This window comes from Pezoporus wallicus, unplaced genomic scaffold (genome assembly GCF_028554395.1).
Source record: "Pezoporus wallicus isolate ANWC-B61680 ecotype Strahan unplaced genomic scaffold, APGP_CSIRO_Pwel_v1 contig_2871, whole genome shotgun sequence".
Classification (NCBI taxonomy): domain Eukaryota; kingdom Metazoa; phylum Chordata; class Aves; order Psittaciformes; family Psittacidae; genus Pezoporus; species Pezoporus wallicus.
Window position 1 is genome coordinate 4,946,257 of NW_026640775.1, and position 21,449 is coordinate 4,967,705.

A 21,449-nucleotide genomic window follows, 5' to 3' on the forward strand; every position below is an offset into this window, starting at 1 on the left:
AAGCAGATCAATGTATTAAAGGGATGGGCCTATGGCAAAAAGATTCCTTTAGGTAAGGCAGCTTCCAAAACATTGTCCTAAATATCCCGTGTTTAAATTTGCAGTAAGTATCAAATGTAGGAATCTAGCTAGTGTGTTAAGGAACTGTAAAGCTAAGGTTAGTTTAATGAAAATAATGAACTTCTCTATATTGCACTTTTCATCTGTAAATTTCAAAGCAGTTTATGAATTTTATATATATCATTTTGCTATGGGTAGTAAGGAGTGGCAATGAGTTACACAATGTGACATTACAAGTTTAAAAAAAAAACAGAACTATGTTTTGATTCTAGTAGCAGCCTATTGATTTCAGAATTAGTATTTTGGGCTTTCATTTTCTCTGCTGAGAAAAAGGAAAAAAGAAAAAACAAACCAGAATTACTTCCCTCGGATCCACCTCTTCTTTCCTTTTTAATCCTCCTTTTTGGCATCACCTGAAAACTCCCATTTCTAGGGTTTAGGTACAGTGAACAAGAGTGTCTTAGGATTTTTAGAGATGCCTTGCAGATTTTCTGAACATTGACTAATCAATGCTTTGTCCACCTACATCATTTTACGCATGCAAGGGTTTTATTTTTAAAAGGGAGAATTTATGAGTGCATCAGCCTTTTAAACAACTCCTTATTACTTACCATACTCTTCTTATCTGCTTTTTGAATAGTGTAGCCAGTAATGGCAGCATTGCCATCATCTTTTGGTGGCTTCCATGACAAATTTACGTTCTCTCCCCAGACATCATCAATAGTTACAATCTCTGGTGGGCCTGGCCGATCTGTAAGGAAAATGTAGCAGCTGACATTTCCCACTCTTTGCTTTCCCTATGTGTCTCTTTCCTACATGTCTTCCACTTAGTTTGATTTCTCTGTCTCTTAAAACACAGATATGCCAAAAACAATGTCAAAAGAAAGCTGAGGCTGCAAAAGAAAACTTTTCAAAGGTAAGATATGTCAAGATAATGGAAAACTTAGCTTGACCACTTGGAGAGCACAGTTTATAATGGGCATATGCTCTTTTGTTGTGTAGGAACATGATATTTTGGAAAAATTAAAACCAGTGGAAGACGTATTCATAAAAGGCAAAGCTGGACAATTATTATAAAGGCTGTGCTACCAGTTTTGCCTATTATGTAAGGAAATAGATTGGTAAAAATGGAAAGTAGATATGTTTTCTTGTCTGTATTTCCTACTTCCATGTACTTCCAACACTTAGGATTTCTTCCACATTACATGTATGGCAAAGTTACTATGAACATACTACCATTTCTGTGTATAGATGCCATGCAGTGGGAAAAATCCTGCATCCTGAATAGACAAGAGCATGAAAAGCGTAACAGTGGGGAAAAAAGAGACTGACATATTCCAACAAACACCAGCCATTGCGTAGGGAGGTTTAGTTAGAGACCACGAACCAATATCCAAATAATTGGACTTGGAGAGTTATCACTGTAAAGAAAGATGTTCTTTGGGATTCCTCTGTTTTCCTATAGCCTTGGAATGGCTGGAGTCTGCTTCTCTGGCATGCACTTATTTCTGTTTCTCAAAACTTACCAACTATCTGAATATCTATTGTAGCTTTGTCCACCAAATTCTCTACTTCCACTTTCATGTCATATTCTCCAGAGTGGCACCTTTCTGCCTTTCGGATAAAGATGATGGTGTCGTTTTCAGTGTTGCGGATGTTGATTTGGTTCTTATCGATTGGAGAACCATTTTTCTCCCATGATACTTTTGCCCTTGGTCTTCCCTGTAAGAAGCCAGGAAAAAAATTGTATACGATTTTGGGAGAGAAAAGGGGGTGGAGAAAAAATTGATTTATTTCCCATTTTTTCCACACAGGAAATAAAAAACATCCTGAAAGAAACAGAGAATTCTTTTTTAAATCATGTGACATTTGAGTTGCAATTATATTAATTCACCTACAATTCAGCTTTCTTTCCTTTCTGTTTTTTCCCTTCAGGAGACTGAAAATATTTTCATATTATGGCTAAATTGGACAACCAACTTTATGGATAAATTTGACAATGAATTTCCAATTTTCTAAAAGAAAAAGGAGAAAAATGCAGAAAGTGCAAACCAAAGCATTTTACTCTCTGGAAGAGCCTACGTTCTCTACACTGCCAGTGAAAGATAAAAGAAGTGGGCCAAATGTCTAGGCATCCCAAACTCTTTTCTTTCATTGCAAAGAGCAGTTGGAATAGTTGTTAGGTAGGCTGGATTGACATCTCTTGTGTGACATTTTTGTGGGCCTAGTCATGCCCAATTTAGATACTTACATCAGAGTGAATTCCACCTGCTTTACTGTGGAATTTGCCTTCCAGAGGCAAACAATTTTTGCCTCCAGAAAGGGTAATCCCACACCTTTTTGAATGCCTTATCTTAGAGAATAACCATACAACATTCCTTTAATTTCTCAAGAGCAGTGTATCTTGCAGTGCATTGCTGATCAAGCTTTTATTAGGCTTTTAACAGCCTTGTAGAAGCCAGATTATGCTCACCCGGTATCTTTAGGTGTGCACACATGCAATAGAAATGAATTCTGTAATTCTTGTACTCACAAGAATAAGGACCCTGCAGGTAGATAGGCTGTCACTGTTGTAAAACATATGGGGATGAAGGTGAACACAATGCTATGGAAAAATGTGCTATATCCTTAGAAATAGTAATATTATAGCTGTGTTTTCAAGAATTTGAAAGTTGCAGTTTCTGTAGGAGACAATGAAACTCCTCCTTTTACCTCGCTCATGACCAGAAAATGATTAAATACTATGGTCCCGCTCTTGATGTCGTATCTAACTACTGCCAGGGTAACCATTTTGCAATGTACTTGCAATTAGCTTACATGTAATATCTGCTGTGAGTGTCCTTTGGATGACAGGTGACAAATCAGTCTGTCTAAGCTAGTTACCAGATTAATTAATAGATTTAACATAATTTCTTTGGGATGTCAGCATAAAAGCTTTCAAGCACCTGTGTACTTCAGTGTGCTTCCACATCTGCAGACCTTAATTCACTGTCCTATCAAAGTTAACTTAAAATCTATTGAAAAGCAGCAGTAAAAGAAAAAGAGTATTTTCTCACCAGTGTTTTGAGTTCTTACCTGGAAAGGAATAACAAGATTCACAGTTTCTCCAACTCTTCGAGTATAGGTTTGCTTTAAGTGTCTTGGTAGACGAATCTTTGGAGGTTCTGAAAAAAGCCAAGAGCTTGTGATTGACATTTATCTTTTGCTCTAACTGGTGGCCATCAGTACAAATAGAAGAGTCTGTGGCCTGCAACTCCCAGAAGAGACCACTGAGTAAGGTATCTTAGATCTCTTGGTCCCACAGTGTTACACACTGTCGGGTTTTGTAACAACAAATACCATGGTGGTCAGAATAGGTGAGAAGCTTAGCACAACTTAAAAAAAACCAGCATCAAGTTCAAGTTTTGCAGGAAAAAAAAAAAACAAACAAACAAAAAAAAGCCTTGGAAGCCTGAGCAATAAAATCTTAGAAATAAACAGACAGAACTATGATTTTCTTTAAAGATGATTTCATGATTTCTAGCCCGCACACGGTGGCTCTGTAAAGCCATATCACCCGTTTCCAGTAAGTATTAGCCTTAAAAAGACAGAGCTAAGTATGGAAGCAGAGTGTATTTGTGGATGAGCGTAGGCAGGAGGATCTTACCTATCACTTCCTTGACTAAAATAGGCTGTGGGTGGTACCTAGGCTCACTTTCACCAGCAGCATTCACAGCTTTTACTCTCACAAGGATTTTTGAGCCAGTTGGCAGGCCATTGATAGTAAATTTCGTTTTGTCTGTCAGCTCCGGGTTAGCCACGATCCATTCATCAGCTAGTTTAGGGAAAAGAGGACGGGAGGACGAATCGAAAGAATAGGGAATTATAAATGCATCCATTGCACAGATGAGGAAAATTAGAGAACAGTAACATATACATATAAATGTATATATTTTATTATGCTATCTATTGTATTTTAAATTATATATATTCATTATATTCTAATGAATACTCCTACTTTATGTTTATTATTATGCTATAACATGATATTGATGCACTTTCATATGTAGGAAGAATGTTTCAAACCTTAAAGGGTTTCTGCTGATTATATATTTAGATAAATAAATGTTTTTAGAATGTGTCTATCAATTAATTATACCGGAGAGAAAACTGATTATTTTTTAAATTCAGCTGATAGAAACAAGGGGGACATGAGTATATTTCCAAAAGCACTCATCATTCCTGTAACAGTTTCCTCGGAGAGAAACGAGTTCCACAGTTACTTTCAATCAGTACTGAATACCCTTGAAAGTACTACTGAGAGTCCAGAGATGAGAGAAGCACAGAATATTTACAAATTGCAATGAAATGTCATCTGCCCTCATTTAAAGGCATTTAAAATGCATTTAAATAATGAGTGCTCTGTTCGAATTATTCACTTTATCACAGCATTCTTGGATTGTTTTTATCCTGCCCGCAGGCAGATCACATAGAGTGATCACAGCAGTTCAGTCTTTCAGAAAAGCTCCAGTTACAAGCAATATTTTCTTTTCCAACCTGTCCTCCAAACATAGACTGCTTTATCACTGCAGGTACCTTGACATTTGGAGTCAGTAGCAAGTCAGTATCAATACACAACAATTATGTAAAGACAGCATTATAAAATTGGCACAGAAGACAAGAGAACTATTATAAACTAGAGAGCCCCGCAGACTTAGAGCACAATACTGGGGTACATTTTCTTAACTCTATGTCTTACTTTTAGGAATTAAGTTCTCCTTTAAGCTGTTTCTTTCAGCTTCTAACAGAAGAGGATTGGAATCAATGTCTGTTTCCTAAGCACCTCCCCCTCCCCCCTTGCAGCATGGACAGTAGCTAATTCGTTATAAGCTGTTGCCCCAGGTATTCCCTCTCAGAAATTTAACTTTACTTCTATGAAGAGATTTTTTTTCTTTCATTAAAGAAGACTTATATCCTTTGTTGAATACTTTACCTTCCACATTAAAAGGTGGCTCCAACAATTCCTCAGACAGATCTGTCGATATACCTTGTGAGAATCCATCTTTAAAATTAATCAGAGACACCCACTTTCACACAGATGGAGCATTTTGTCAGTGGTTAGCAATTCCTGTTAGTAAGTATGCAAAGATAGATGCTGGGCTTTTAAGATATAGAGGTCCTGTATTTAGGGAGACTGCAGGGAGGAAAGAGATGGGAGGAAGGCATCTAGATCAAAGAACAGTTATGAGGGATGCTCACAGGAAAGCTAAAGCAAAAAGGAAAAGGAGGAGATAAAGTTGTTTGTGTTGAGTTTTTTTCCTTTGGGCCTGATCACAGCCCTGGAAAGATGAAAAGGAGAAGACAAAAGGAACACTTGGAAGAGAGAAATGAAACAAAATGATGATGGGACAAAAGGTACAAGGAGAAGAGAACACATCATAGAAGAGCGAAGAAATTCAGAGAAGAGTTCTGAGTAAGAGAGATAGAAAGAAGGGAAGTCTTGGAAAAAACCTTGGGGAAACAGAGGAAGAGAACACATTTAACTAAGGCAACATAGAAAGAAAAGTAAAGAAGGCTAAAACCATGGATGATGACAGATACGATATAACCAGTAAGGCTTTATTTCCTGGACAAAGCTCTTACTGTCCTGGATTTTCTGGAATCTTGCCCTTAACTGTTTTCAGGATAATAAAAATACTATTCTAGTATCTATACATAGATGGTCCTGGATGGGAACACTGGCAAAGATCTCAGCCAACTGTCTCCCAATGCTTATTTACTAGCTAGGAAAACAGATCATCTGCAGATACAATGGCCCTTTAAAGGCAGATAAACACAGTGTCTTAGGGAAAACTGTGGCCAAGCTCCTCAGGCTACCTTTGAAACTTCACACAAGAACCAATTGAAAACATACTTTACTTGGAACTGACTTCTCCAGTGTCAACAAGATTTGGTCTACTACACATCACCACAGGAAGAGGTTCAAGTCAAATGTTGTAAACTAGCTGGGAGTTCTCTGGTCGCATTATTCACACCTATACAATGCAAAATCCAGACGCTCATGATGAAACTCCAGTTCAGTAATACACACAGAGCTGTTAAAGGTCCTACCATAGCTAAGGAAGTCCAAGAGTACACCATGTTGATCAAGTTATGAGGTTCAGACTAAAGGGAAACACCAATTTTTGTGAAGCCAAACCAATGGTCATGGTACACGATTCTTCGAAATTATAGTTATATATATATTTATATATAGTCTTCCTATTTTCATCTTGTGATTTCTCCTAATGATTGCTATGATAAGGAAGCCTCAAAAAAGGCTTCTTTAAAACTACTCCAGTGACAATGATAAAGGAATGGAGAAGGTAAAACCAAATGAGTTTACAAACAGATAACTAAAAGAAAAGAACAACAGAATGAATATAGACAGCCATTAAAAGTACCTTGAAATTAAGGAGAGTTATGAAAAATTATAGAATAAATTAGTTTGAGGCAGAACAGGCACTGAAAGGACTGAGAAAAGGAGGCACTATGATATCGCAAGAAATAAAAACAGGACTGAACACAAAGAAAAGGATGTATATTCCAATAAAGCATCTTAATTGGTATTTTCTACTAAGATTGCTTCTTCCTAACCATTTTCATAACATATATACATAAATAGTGTCAATTTTGTATATATAGATGTATATGCATATATAGGAGGCATATATAGATATACATAAACACTCAGAAAGCTATGTAAAATACATTGTACCCATTGTATTTTAACTGAGGTGGGTAACAATAAAATGACAGACTTCACTGCCATTTTGTTGTATCTTCATAGGTTTAAAACCTATCTGAAAAAAAAGAAGAGAGTAAAGAATTTGTTCCATTCAAAAAGTATACAATCATCTTCTGAGTAACAGTCTTTAAAGGACAAAGTTGGAAGATTCCTCTAAAACCCTAGTTTTCACTAGTGTATATATATAGCACTTTTAGCTTTTCCCCCACTATCCTACCCGTGCTAAACAGAGCATAACATACAGCATACACCGAGGTCCTCACATTGACATCCCCCTTTATATTCCCATACATCTTGCCTGTCCAATGGAGACATTATTGGAATGCTGCATCTTGATGTAAGACTGCATGCTTACTCATTCTGAGCTGTTCCCACAGCTCCCTCCCAGTATACAAGGAAAACCTTTCCTACCATTCCAGCTGTTGTCTGCCTTCAGGTAATCTTCTCCAGACCTCTGAGCTTCTTGCAGTCTGTTCCTGCTCCTTACGGATATTCAGCTCAATACTACAAGATGCTGAGTGCTCCTGAGAAAAGCCAGTGGTTCTTCTTCACCCCCTCTCCCACTCATCTGAGAGAGGCAAGGGAACTCTGCTCCTGTCGGGTCTGACCACTTTTGTGAACTACTGTTTTCCTGGATTGTCTGAGCTTAAAACACGTCACAGTGTGAACGACAAGTTCTGCCATCTACCTCTTGTCTCCAGGCTGCAGACTGCAGTCATGAAAAGATTTTGTTGAAATAAATGCCTTTATGAAGAAAGGTGTCCAACACATCACTTGATTTACAGTGCAGTTAAGAGGAACAGCGAGCAGAGCTGAAGATAACTATGTTGCTTTCATCCAAATACAACAATGCTGGAGTCCCACTGATGAGCGTTTGCCTGCAGATGCTGGGTATTGTGCATACCACTTCAAGCTCTTTGATACTTACCCAGGTGTTGGTGGGTTTTAATTTTTGTAAATAGGCTTCGTTTGATGCCAGTTTAGAAGAAAATCTGCTGGAAAACACTGAGTTTCTGCTGCTTGACCACCAATGACTTTTAGTTGTAAGATATAAATTATATTTCCCTATATTCCTTGTGTAAGGTTTCCCTATTCCTTCATAAGTTTATTCTCTTACATCTCTCTTATGTCTTTCTCTTACTCCTTCAGTTTTGTATAGATTTATGTCCTAGATGGACATAGTTAAAGATCTTGAAACTAACTACACTGAAACACTGGAGAAATTCAAAATCAATACATGAACTCTGCATGCCCAGGAAACTTCTACAGTCAGCTATTGGAGAGGCTCTCTGTCCTCAGTATTGGGAACTGGCACTTGAAGTAGCCAATTAGTAGTAGTCAGGATAGGGATTACAACACTGAGGATCGACTGTCCCTAAAACCCAGCCAAGCTGCACATATTTGGGACCACACATTTCCTATCCATTCATCCATCCACTCTTTACTGCATTGACTTCATTCAGGTCAAAAAAGAGGAAAGTTATTCATACAGTGCTTGGTAGACTACAATAGATTATATGGCTTTTGATTTGTATTTCAGATCAAATGTAAGATGTGTTGAACTGCAATCAGTGGGTGGGACCTGGAATACAAACCAAACAAAGCCTGTGAAACCCCTGCTCTTGAAGTTTTCTGACTGATTAGTTTCTGCCTTAAAGTGAAAGCATCTAATACCTGTAGAGAAAAAAATGGAGAAAGTCTCACCTACTTACACTGTGAGTAACATACCACAGTCATTGTCACTTACTTCCTTCAAAGCAGTACTCTACAACATAGCCGTCTAAACCTGCTGCTCCAATATGGTCTGGTGGCCTCCATTTCATTGTAACTGAGGTATCAGTCACTCCGTCCACTGCCAGGAGAGTTGGTGGGCTAGTAACAGCTGAAGCAAGCAGGCAGAGGGGAGAAGGCAGAAAAACGTGTTACAGTTAAGTTTATGCTTATGGTGTGTATTCCTCTAATTAAGCATCATAGGTGACAGGCTATATCCTGCCTAAGAGGCATTTCCAGTCACGCCTGCCACATATTTCCCAATTAGGACCAAACTAGAAGAAGCAGGTATCTCATCCCGTATCTTCTCACAGCCTGACCCAGAGTTAAATTCCTCCTGCTGAGGAATGAGAAGGACAGAGGGGTGGAAAGCAGAGCAGAGAAGTTGTGAGTAGTATATTCTACGAATGCAGGTGTCTTCTGGCAAGAGGAGAGCAAGTTCCATCTTCCTTCTCCTCTGCATTGTGGGGGTGCCACTGAGCAAAGTGGGAACCTTTGCTGGCCTACAGAACAAGACACCTTTCTTTTACAGGGGTTTGTGGTTATCACAATAGTTAGATAATGTTTCTTTATATGAAAAGGCCACCAAATCAGTCTGTCACTAGGTGAATGGCAAGGCCCTATAGCTGTTACATTAATATAAAGCAGTAAGATGACACGTAGAATAGTATAAAATATGATCTAGCCTAATCTGGATATAGAAAATATGTGATACCTTTTTGGGAAAAAAGCCTCTACTTCAACTAATGGATATCCATGAGGCAGAGAGAGAAATTAGGAGCTATTCAAATGTGTCTCATCATTTATTACAGTATTATGCAAATTCACTTACTTCTTCCATAGCTTTCTATCTTTATGACAGATTGCATGCATGTGGGGATTTTAATGGAAATATATGGATTATTTGTGAATGCTTGTATATTTTAAATGTCAAGCTATTATGTAACAGCAAAACAAGTACTGAAACATGAAAGAAGTCTCATTTTCATACAGAACAGCCTGCAAATAATGATCTTCAGACTTCTGGTCAGTTCTGATCATGTTTTGGCCAAAAGGCAGTGCCTGATGGAATTTGCAGAGGAGAAAGACACACAAAACAGCAAAGATTATAATCCATCATCCTTATCAATTCTCTGAACTGTCAGTTTGACTGGCAATAGCTTCATGCTATTCTCTCAAGAGGTACCTAAGATAGATGCACAAGAACATGGAACTATTAGTTCTGGTCCTTAAAACATATTGGCCATAGTATTGATCGTATCAGGCTCACCAACAGCAAGTCACTGTTTTATTTTAGTTCACCTTTTTTCTGTCTATACGTCTTTGTTTCTTGTTTATAAAAGAGTATAAATCCTTCAGGGATAGACATATAGTTTTGGCATCACCTGATAAAGACCTGAGCAACACAAGTGCAACAAGAACTACAGTTATATAATTAGATGACTGTAATAATGTATTAATGGTAACTTTCTAAATGCATGTTTATTTCTGTGTTTTTGATTACTTACCCAAAGGAACAAAGGACTTGGAAGGCATACTTGGTTTGGAAATGCCTATTGCATTAACAGCAAATACACGGACCTCATAAGCAACACCTTCAATCATCTTCTTTGGCTCAAAAGTTGTTTCTTTTATCAATTCAAAATTCAACCTCATCCACCTGGAGCTTTGTTTCTTTTTCCTTTCAATGAAATATCCTATTGACCAAACAAAATTTTATTATAGTGAGTGGTGGCATAAATCTCAGTAGTGAGTGGTCTATTTTCTGACTGCCCATTGCCATATTTTCAGGATAAACCTCAACATGCCCTTCTAGCTGTAGAATGGTTTATAGTTAAGTTTTACCCATTGCAAGCTGTCTGATACTCACCTGTTTGCTTGGCTTTCACAGACATGCATGAGTTTATTTTGGACTTCGCTTACAGCACCACTGTATGTAGCTCACAGGGAAAAGGGCCTGATTCTGCTGGCCTCAGGGTCCCTTTGACTTTCCTCTCAGTTCAGTGTATTAGCATATACTACAATTTACTCAGTAAATTGTTTCTGAAATTCCTGCTACCATTCAAACAGACTAACTGTTCAAAGTTTGGTAGTATAAAAGGTTGTCTTTCAACGAGTGGGATTGATAATGGGACAACATGCAAAATGACAAACCTCGAACCATTAGAAAAACAAGTATATGGTAAGTTGAAGATTGGGTAGAACATTCCTGCAACTGGATAATCAACCATTATCTGGGATATGTTTCTTTTGTCTATATTAAAACATCACCACAAAAAGAAGAAAAGTACGTACCTAAGATGGGTGATCCACCATCATTTGCTGGAGGTTCCCAGGTCATAACACACCAGTCTTCACCCACCTCAGTCACGTTTGGTGCCTGAGGAGGATCAGGTACATCTGTTGTACACAAAGTAAATATTAATTAATTAATGAAATATTTTTTCATTCTTTTGCATAGGTTGAATAAAAAATGAATATTTTTGAGGTGCAGCAGGAGTTCCAAATGAGGAGAGGAAGAAGGTCTTTGTGGATCCTGTCAGGTAGTTAGGAACAGATAAATGCAAAGCTCTTCAGCACACTCAGGACTCTCAAGAGGCACTTGAGGATGTGTGATAAGACAGAACCCACAGCCACATGAAGAATGGAGAGTGTTAAGGAGTGTTAAGGACATCCTGAGGCAGCTGCCCTTGCAACATGAGATGTCAGGGGGGTGATAATTAACTCCTGCTTAAATCCCATGCTAAGCTCCTGTGTCCTTCAGTAAAATATCCTTTCACCTCAATTTCACATCTGAAAATGGGGACAAACAGGGAAATTGAAGTTTCCTGAGAATCTACAACAATTTGGTTGCTAGGGAGGACAGCATTTACAGAATCCCCTTAAACAGAGGAAGAAGAATCTGTCTCTGATTGGGGTGCGGAAAAGTAGCATTCTCCAAGATGCGTATATTGAAAAGGGTTGTGATAAAAGACATGGCTCATGTGCACTATTTCACACGACTTACCAACCACTTTAATGTTGATTAGAGCTGTGTCTTCTCCAGCCTCATTTTTTAATGTTATTCTGAAAGGACCTGAATCTTCCCTCTCAGCTGCATCAATGACCAGACAGCTGCTGTCTGGGTATGTTTCTGCCCGTATTCTTCCACTGTCTGTGATCCCCTAGGAATCAAAAGAAGCAGAGGGAAAAAATTTATTTTCTGGGTTGAAGAATCAAAGCACTCAAACATCCAAATCCAAATGCAGCACAGGACACTTCATCAAAAAAGCTGAAACACCAGTAAGAAAAAACACTCTAAAAGCTCCAAATTTCAGCCACCTAATGATCACAAAAATGAAAATAATAACTGAGGGACAAATAAATAACTTTAAAATATGGTAACTGGGCAATATGTACAGTAGAGGTAGCCATTTGGTAAGTTTTCACTAGGTTTCACCTGCATCTCATACGTCCCTCTCCTTTACAATTTATTTATAGCAAACTCATATCTTTTCCTTCATTAATGTCAGCCTTTCCTCAAAAAGAGCCCCAAAATACTGAATATTTATCCATCTTACCCTTCGTTTTTGAGTGAGAAGAGTTTTTGCATGTCCTCCTTGTTTTCTGCCATTAATGCAATGTCTTCACAAGGACAAAGGTTTTTTTTTTTTAAGGAAAAGGCCCCTTGTTAAGCTAAAGAAACATCTATAATGACAATGTACCTTGTCTCCTCTACTCCACACGACTTTTGGAGTTGGCTCACCAGTGATAGGGATCTCAAGTCTTAGTTTGCTTCCTGCCACTACTGTCACAGTGTTATTTTCCCCAAGACCATCCAGGTGGAGTTTAGGAGGATCTGAAAAAGGAGAGATTGTCCAAATTTGCTGTGTGACTGCCAGTCTGAGAGCTCACTGACTTGGGAAAGGTCTGCAACATAGAGAAACATGCTCTATGTATTTTCCTGGTATTATTAGTCAACTGATTTTTTGTGTGGAAGAAAATTTGTGAAGAAAATTTCTTTTAACAAAGTAATTGTCTGATGAAAAATAAATCATGCTACCATAGACATTTTGGAGTAGTAAAACCATTGAAAACAGTAAATCTATCTTCCTGGGGCAGAATGATGAGTATTCAGGTAACTTCTGAGAGATGTTTCCTCTAAGTGGTTCTTAAGAATTTCCATTGCAGGCTTTCTACAGCACTTTTTACCATGCTTCTGACATCACTGTTCTTACAGTTAAAATCCTTTTTCTGAAAATTAAGTGGTCACATTTTTGTACCCCATGTGTACAGGGAACAACTGATGAATACCCTCTTACCCTTTTATTTAATTGGAAGGTATATCTATTGGAAGTAGACATACACCTCAAGTACCCCTTCCTTCTTCGTTCTCTATAAATGCTGCCAATGTTTTTTTTTAACACGGATATCCCATTTCTTTCAGCTTCAATTACAGAACATATTTGCTAAAACTTTGATCATTTATACTGCTCTCCTTTTGACTTCCAAGTTGCTGATTCCAGTTAAAAGCCAGTGAGGTGTTGTCTTGGGAAGTGTCAATGCTTTGTTTAATTTTTGTTCAGAAGACTGGGAATATTAACAAGCCTTCTGTTTTGCTGAGTGAAGAAAAGCTGGCCAGAAGCATTGTGCTCTCTAGATATCAGTTAATGTATTTAGGGAATCAGTTAATGTATTTAGGGAATAGGCAAATATGTACCTATTCTACTACTCTTTTATCAAACTAAATCACATTTCACAATGTTAGCAAGCCAATTCTTCAAAGAAGACAACACTGTATATCTGAAAAGAGGATAGCAACACAGACTTTTAATAGTGGTTTAGGTTTAGGAATTCAGCATCAATAAGCCTTCCTCATTAGCTCCCCTAGGCTTGTAAACTGTGAGCAGGTCTTGAGCACAGGCATAGCACTCTGACTAACTCACTTGAACTTTGCAAAAGCAGCAGGTTGGTTTTCTCTGGTGGATGCCTGCTCAGAGGAAACAAGCTGATTGTAATCAAGGATATTTCACACTGCCTTTAATTTCTAAAGGTCAGAGAAAGAGATGTTGTATCCAAGTCATTGTGCCAAGTACTTACCCACAACATGTACTTTGCATGGAATATTAATATTGTAGGCATCTGGTACAAACATGTATTCACCCTCATCATCAACAGCAGCACTTGCTATAACAAATCTGTGGATTCTGTAAAAAGGTGGAAAAAAAAAGCGGTCTAAATTATTTTTGAAGACTTTGAAGCTATGAGATAAAATCTGTAAAAAGCTTAGGAGATCTGTGCAAGTGTGTAAAATTACTGTCTAAAAATCGTTTGCTGGCTGCTTAGTGGTGTTTTAGCTGATTAAATACTGTGTGATTTGTACAAAACATTATTGAGACAACCACCAAATAATGTAAGCAATTTTAATATTTTTTTGTTCGAACACAGAGCTAAAAAAATACAGGAGTGCAATCTCTGACACAGGGATTTTATGCTGCTGCCATTAAATTGTAAGTTGGTTATTCAAGAAGAAATCTTTAGGTGATCCCATTGTGGGAATATTCTGACTTGTTAGCAATCTTTGATAGGATCCAATATACTATTTGTTTGCCAGAATAAAGAAATGGGTGAGCAAAGCATATACTGCTCTTACTGCTTAACCGTGATTTCCAATATGATGATATTTTTGCTCTCCTATGACCTGATGTGCTAAGCTCTGTTCCCTTCTTGCTCCTTTTTCCCTCACCTTGCCCTATGGGCCTATGTGGGTTGTGGGGAGTATATTCAGCTTATGTCCCTTACTACAACTGAGAGAGCATTAGGGAGTCTATGCAAACGTTTTACAGCCTGTTGAGGAATGGAGGGCTGGAGCACCTCTCCTATTAGGACAGGCTGAGAAAGTTGAGATTGTTGAGTCTGAAAAAGAGAAAGCTTTGGGAGACTTTAGTGAAGCTTCCAGTACCTAAAGAGTACCTACAAGAAATCTGAGAGCGACTTTTTAAAAGGGCATATGATGATCATATGAGGGGAAATGGCATTAAACTGATAGAAGGGAGATGATCCTTACAAGGGCATTTCCCAGTTGTACGAATGGTCTGCTAAACTGAAGTGAAGGAGATATCATTAGAAGTAGGAGATTTTTGTTTGGTTTGGGGTGTTTTTTTTGGTTTTGTTTTAGTTGTTGTTTTTTGATTGATTAGTTTTGGTTGTTTCCTTTGTTTGTTGTTTGCTTGTTTTTCTCTAAACTGACAAACTTTCCATGAGTTTTTTTTTCCATAAAAAAGGATGGATTAGAAATGCAAAGGGATCTGATATCTCCAAATACTTTACAGAGATACATGTTCTGAGTTGACATAAACATAATCTATCAGAAAACCTTTTAAAAGCTATGTGCTAGCAGCAACAGCAATGTCAAGAAAAATTAACAGCTTTATCTTAGGTGGATCAAGGATTTGATGATTGTCCTCCACAGCCAAAAGACACACAATGACAGGAGGCAAGGAGACATGGCTTTCATGATGATAAAAACAAATATGTTTGAGGGACAGAGGAGAGGCTTGGTTACCAGATAATTTTCAGTGAACTAGCACACATATTGGCACATCTCTACAGTATCGTTACATCAAAGTCAAGTCAATACACAACAGGCTTACCTTCCTTTGTGATAAAGCTTTACACGATCACTAGCTTCAACCAGTTGACCATTTTTGTACCATTTTCCTTCCACGTTCTCAGATATCTCACACTTCAGGTGGATTTCCTGTCCAAGCCTCACAGTCTGGTCTTCAAGTGCAAGTGATATCTTCAGTGGTCTCACTTAGGAAAACAGAAGCAGAGATATTAGTGCTAATATCAAACAATAGCTCATGGTTCTGTCACAGAGCAGCTACTAGCCATCACAATAGTCTTGAAATCAGAAAAATACCTCCAATATTAAAGTTCTCAAGTCAATTTATGTAAGCTACATAAATTAACCTCTTTTCATATAGCCTGATGCTGTAGGGTGATCCAAAATACCCATGTCCTTACTGGTGAAACTCCATGAGTATTTCTAGTAGAAGAACTAAGCCCAGGAGCATAACTTTAGTGCTGTCCCCTCTCTGGTCTTTAGTTGCTGGAGGTAGGGTGTTCCTATCCACCAGAGTCCAGTAAGAAACTTTCAAGAGGTGAAAGACCTGTGTCCCCAGACCTATGCACTAGAAAGGTTACAACCCACGTTTCCTGTCATCTAACAGTTTCCTAGCTGCTCTCATAGTTCTCCCAGCTGATTTGAGATACTCTGGAGACTTACCAAAGTCTTTCACCACAAGTGGGGACTGTAGTTATCAATCTGTTCTGTCAGGCTAGTAGAAAAAGCTGACTGGCCAGTAAGCTTAACTTCACATACACTCATTGATACTAATTTGCTAACAGAACAGCATGATTTGGCTGTGCTTAGGATGCCAATTTGTACAAAAAAAGTCAAAACAGTATTACCAAAAAAAGTCAAAACATAGTATTACAAAACAGCGTCTGTTTACATATAATAACTTTAGAGGATGGACACATACATTTAGCTAAAAAACACAGGCATTTAAAAAAGATATTGCACAAACAATTCTAAGGAAGCTACATAGTCATGTGTTTGGGCCTGTGAGTTCAGGCCAAGTGACACTGATGCTTTTGAACAGTATTCCCAGTTACAGAACTGCTTATTTTTTCCAACATACTTTTTTTTTGTCTAATTTTGATTAAAAAGCCATGATTTGGCTTTCCTGTGAAAATCTGAAAGGATTAAAGGAAGGTGGCTACTTTGCTTGAAGATTTCACTTTGTTGACCTATTATATATTTGGAGGGATAGCTTGGTTTTCCATCTTAATGGTGTTACAGAACATTTTCAACCAGGACCAGGACTAGTTCATTGCCTGTTACTGCAAAGTCTAAACGAAAGTTACTGTTCTGGAGATTGGCAGCAGAAATACTGGTATCAAGTTAATTCTCCCTTTAAAGCCCCAGGAAAAGGCTTTGACATATGAACTTAAGAGCAAGATGGATGATACTTACAATCAACTGAAAGCTTAGCTTCTGATTGGCCTCCAGTTGTCATTACTGAGTAAGTTGCATTGTCATTTTTCGCAGCTTCCTCTATGACCAAAGTGTGTTTTTTGCCCTCAACCTTGATTCGATACCGAGAGTGAGGATCATCGCTAAGTTCTACACCATTTCTAAACCTAATGGAAAACAAATAATGATTATTTTTCCAATAGAATTCCTGTGCAAATAAGACTCCCGTAGACTGAAAATTCCAGAGAAAACTTTATAAGACTTAAGGCACAAGAAAATGTTAAACAAACTCATCCATGAATTTGTAAGGATAGTTTTGCTGTTGATACATTTTTTAACAAAGTTTTCTTGAGATTTACTTAATTCTCAGGTTTACTGGTATAGAGAAAGCTGTCCCCATTTTTGCCAACAATTCAAATATTCTGGGGTTTATTCTGAATAAAACAGTATCAGTTCAAAGTGTGGCTTACCATTTCACATTTGCATTTTCCTCAGACACTTCACAGCTCAGTTCTACTCGTTCACCAACATAGGTACTGGTATCCTCCAGACCTTTGGTCACCAAAATTGGAGGATCTTTGGAAAGAGTAAATTGCTCAATTACAATCTGAGAGAGAAAACTAAGTGAAAGAGCTTTTCAATATCATGCTATAGAAGACAATACGAGTTTAAAATTCTAATATTAGTCTCAGCGCACTTCTGCTTTTGAAAAGTCATTCCTTGTGAAGATGTGAGTAGGAAAAATGACAAATAAAAAAATAACATTTGTTCAGGTTAATTCCTGCCTTGCATCCTGTTTTATTGATAGTTTGTCCAAACAAATCAAGAGAAGCTGACATTTCCCACTTGTCTCCCATAGGACCCTCTCATAAAGCTGTATTTTCATTAGGTCCTATAGCCCATTATGCATATAGCCCCTGATGACATAATGCTGTGACCTTATTGGTTTAATCCATTCCTGCTATCAAAACTCAAGTCTATTTACTAACAAGAGATTGTACAACAGTTATCCTATGATATTTATAGGGGCAAAGTAATTTGTTATCTTGAATTGTTTTCTGAAATATTTGAGGATTTTTTTTTTCTCACACTCTAAGTTTGGCTTTTCTCTTTGTTTTGTTGTGGTATGAATAATAAGACTGTCAACACTGTAGGAAGGGTGAAGAAATGGCCATCTATTCATAGTTTTGCTAGAGTCTTTCCTTAAATCTGTGCAGATGGAATGAAAACTAACTGCTAGAGAGCCTAATCTGAGGGTACTTGAAACAGATCAGTTGGACCAGAGTGTCAGCATGATCAGGTACTTAAGTGTGGTGTTAGGGAAAGCCAACACTATGACAAGCTATTCTCCAAAATGGCTTTAAAACTATGGAGACTACAGCCTTACTAGATCCCAATGCACAGTATGAAATCAACCATAGTCCCATTTCAGGGTTTCCACTAAATATAGGATGAGGAAAGCTATGGCCAGGGATCACAGAAATGCTCAGTGATCCTAAGAGCTGCTAATGCAAATATATAAATCTACTGAACAAGGTCACCCCTGTTAATTTCTGTTGCAGCCAAAAAAGCCACCACAAGTTACAGCAGGTGAAATAGGAGCAAGCTGACATAGTTACCTCTCACAAAGAGTTCTGTGGAGCATTTCTCATCACCAGCTGTTACATAATAGCGAGCATCGTCTGCCATCGTACAATTATTGATGAATAAAATTCTCTGGTTACCCTTGTGCTCAAAAATGTATCTGTTTAAACAGGAATGCAGCAAAAGTAAATTAGCAAAACTGCTGGGCCTCTTTTGTTTTATGCAGAAAACACTTTAGGGATTATTAGAGGTGGGAATATTGTATTCTACAAAGAACAGGAAAAATTGTCCTGGGAAGTAATTTTCAAGAATCAACAGAACTATCAAACAGCTTTTGGCAAAAAGAGTTATAGTGTAAAGAGACAACGAGCGTCTTCTGGTTTCTGGCTTTTTGGAAAATCCCAGGCTTAGGTGAAACGAAAAAATAAATAAAAAAAAAATAGAAGAGCAGGCCTTCAAGGGTGGAAAAAAAAAATAAAATAAAAAAATAGGGAGTCTGAAACTCTAGATGAGTGAAGATGAAAATAACCAGTAACAGGACACCATCCTCATTCCAACACTCTTAACATTTTTGTGAAGCATAATAATAGCCGAAGTTAAGAAGTTAGTACTATGGGTAGGCCAGATGGCACAAGAGATCAGTAATGGGATATGGGGTTTCGGTAATGGGATATGGAGCCTTTCACCTTTCTGTCACCAATTTTGATCTGCTCCAGGTTTTGTAATGACCAAAGCTCATTAGCATCTGACAGCTGCTTCAGCAGCCTGGTAGAAATACACCAGAACATTCAATCCAGGTCCTTCTACTGGAAGAGGTATCCATATAGCTGCCTGCAAGACACTTCTGAACTGCTCACAGCAGATAGAGGGGCTGAAGAAAAAGTATCCCGATCATTATACATTTTTTGTCAACTATGAATATTAATCCAAATCCTTCACTGACTTTTGAAGCAATTGAATGAAAGAAATCTGCCCCTTCTTTGTAAGAGGGCTTTTGCTAATTTCTATTTTTTCACAGGATGAGAGGAAAAAGGTGCTAGGATTTTGTGCTACTGAGAAACATTTAGACATTACATTGTCGTGCATTACTGGTTGCACGTCATCATTCCTAACTGTGTCTGACTGTGGAATGGGATTTTCTGCACCAGACTGTAAAAGCTGGCTGTGCCCATACTAGGGACTGAGCTCATCTTCCAGCCATTGTTCTACCTGTACTCAAGTGTGTGCACCTGAAAAAACACTTCTTGTAGATAAAGCAAGAGCATAAACCAGTATAAAGGTGATACAGATGATGAAGCAGCTTGTACTAAATATCTCTCGTCTTAGAACCCAAGTACTGTAGAGAGATTCTGACCTTTGAGACATTGGAGTGAGGACAAGTGATTTATTTACTCACAGTGCTTCCCGATTTTTTTAAAAACTACCAAGTAGGAGATGGCTTCATATTTTTTTTTGTTGAGGATCTTTAATTCTTTTCACTTGAGGCAAAGGAGATAATCTGTATTAACATTTAGCATTAACATTAACATTTAGTAGACTTCTCTGGGTCATGAGCAGTATACCATACTTTGCACATATAATGAAATTCAGAAATAAAATTGGTACAACCTGGGAAAAGAGACCTGTCAAGGAAATATATATGTACACATTTTATTGCTTCCATACAATAAAGCCACTTACTTTGCACTTGGTCGTATTTCTTGGCCATTTTTATACCACTTGAGTTCCACTGTTGGATCTGCGAGCTCTACCATGAACCTTACTTTACCTCCTTTGTCCACCTGATATGCAGGATCGAGACCCTTGGCAAAAGCTGTTGTGGAAGACAGGTGTTATTATAAAAGAAAATCAGATAACAAGAATATGAATGCTGAAATGATACTGCATAAATCTCATCAAAGCTGTCAGAATACATGCACACAATGTTATGTCTCTATATTCTTAAACCAGTCCACATGAATCAATTCATTTTCTAGAAACGTTAGAATAACTGTAAAGCTATGCAGATCTGACTATTCTGACCAGTTTCAAGCTAGTAGCTCTGCTTATCTCCTTCCAGTAATAAAGCTTGAGTTGTAGTGTGCAAGCCCCCTTATGTGGGAATGAAGCAAGTTTGGTTTTTTAAGGTGGATGCTCCTTTAACTACTGAACATCAGAATATTCTGCCTTATCCATACCTGCGCTCTTCTTCACTTCCCTGCGCATGCGCTTCAGACGCTTTAACATGCCTCTCAGGTCAGTGATACCATACTGAAATGCAATCTTCTCATATTCACTGGGATTAGCGTTCTTCAGGAGCTCCCACACATCTACCTCAGGTTCTTCCTCTTGCTGTTTAACCTCCCTAATAGTAGCAAGATAAAAGTATGGGAGAAGAGTTAGTGAGGCTTTATCACACCATAAAAAAAGTGAAGCGGGATCTACAGTAAGGTTAGAAGCGTTTTGATCAAAGTTTGAAGGCTGCCATCATATTTTTTTATTTCATTTGATGTGAGTTGAATAGCTCAGAATGACATTCATGCATTTCTTTATACTTCTTCAAGGTAGAATTTGGCCTTTTCTGGTGTAATCAGTTATGAGTTTTTATATTGCTTTATTATTATTAAAAAAAACCAACAAAACACAACAGTGAAAACAGCACTATAATAATATGTGGGTAAATCCCACTTAAATAGCTTTTGTCTGTTGTAACTTGAATGGAATCAGTAACAATATATGATGGCATCACTGATATCTGAGTCTAATCTGTACATTTCATAATTACATAAATATGCTTTCAAATCCTAAGTCCCTGTAGCCGCTACTAGGGGTGACTAATGAAAGGACATTGAAATCCAAAGGAATTTGGGTCTGTAGTTACACCAGTGCTTCTCAGTTACTTGAAGTTGGCATATGGATAAGAACTGGAGAAATCCACACCAGCTTGGACTTGCAAGATGGATCTGTTGACTTCCATGTTTTTCTCAGTCTTAAGAGCAGGAAGTGTTTTCAGAGGCCTGTGTGAGGCATCATCTTTATACAGAAGATTCAATACCGATTTTACTACCTGCAACTCCAAGCTAAGACAACCAATAAAGAGAAGTAGAATTATTTTCACAATGGCAGCCATTAAATGAGAGAACAATGGAAGCATCCTAAACAAAATGATAATTTCTGAGATTGACAGTTTAGCTGAAAAAAAAGTGAATTGCTACAAGAATCCAGGAATTGCAGCAGAAATCTAGACTTCATTTTCCTGTAAATTAA

At 37.8% G+C, this 21,449-nt stretch overlaps 1 protein-coding gene across 1 annotated transcript in view; it reads right to left on the reverse strand.

The window, feature by feature from the left end:
* The window catches only part of MYBPC1 (myosin binding protein C1), a 76,911-nt gene that overhangs the window by 13,418 nt on the left and 42,044 nt on the right, over positions 1-21,449 (reverse strand). The window contains exons 11-27 of the mRNA XM_057420604.1: positions 20,381-20,547; positions 19,884-20,016; positions 18,239-18,363; positions 17,090-17,195; positions 16,620-16,786; positions 15,229-15,391; positions 13,676-13,782; positions 12,301-12,434; positions 11,604-11,760; positions 10,892-10,996; positions 10,105-10,293; positions 8,574-8,708; positions 5,033-5,101; positions 3,707-3,874; positions 3,136-3,224; positions 1,587-1,782; positions 672-811 (exon numbers count right to left, since the gene is read on the reverse strand). Coding sequence (XP_057276587.1) covers positions 672-811; positions 1,587-1,782; positions 3,136-3,224; positions 3,707-3,874; positions 5,033-5,101; positions 8,574-8,708; positions 10,105-10,293; positions 10,892-10,996; positions 11,604-11,760; positions 12,301-12,434; positions 13,676-13,782; positions 15,229-15,391; positions 16,620-16,786; positions 17,090-17,195; positions 18,239-18,363; positions 19,884-20,016; positions 20,381-20,547 — 2,350 coding nt within the window. The remainder of the gene's footprint in view (positions 1-671; positions 812-1,586; positions 1,783-3,135; positions 3,225-3,706; positions 3,875-5,032; positions 5,102-8,573; positions 8,709-10,104; positions 10,294-10,891; positions 10,997-11,603; positions 11,761-12,300; positions 12,435-13,675; positions 13,783-15,228; positions 15,392-16,619; positions 16,787-17,089; positions 17,196-18,238; positions 18,364-19,883; positions 20,017-20,380; positions 20,548-21,449) is intronic.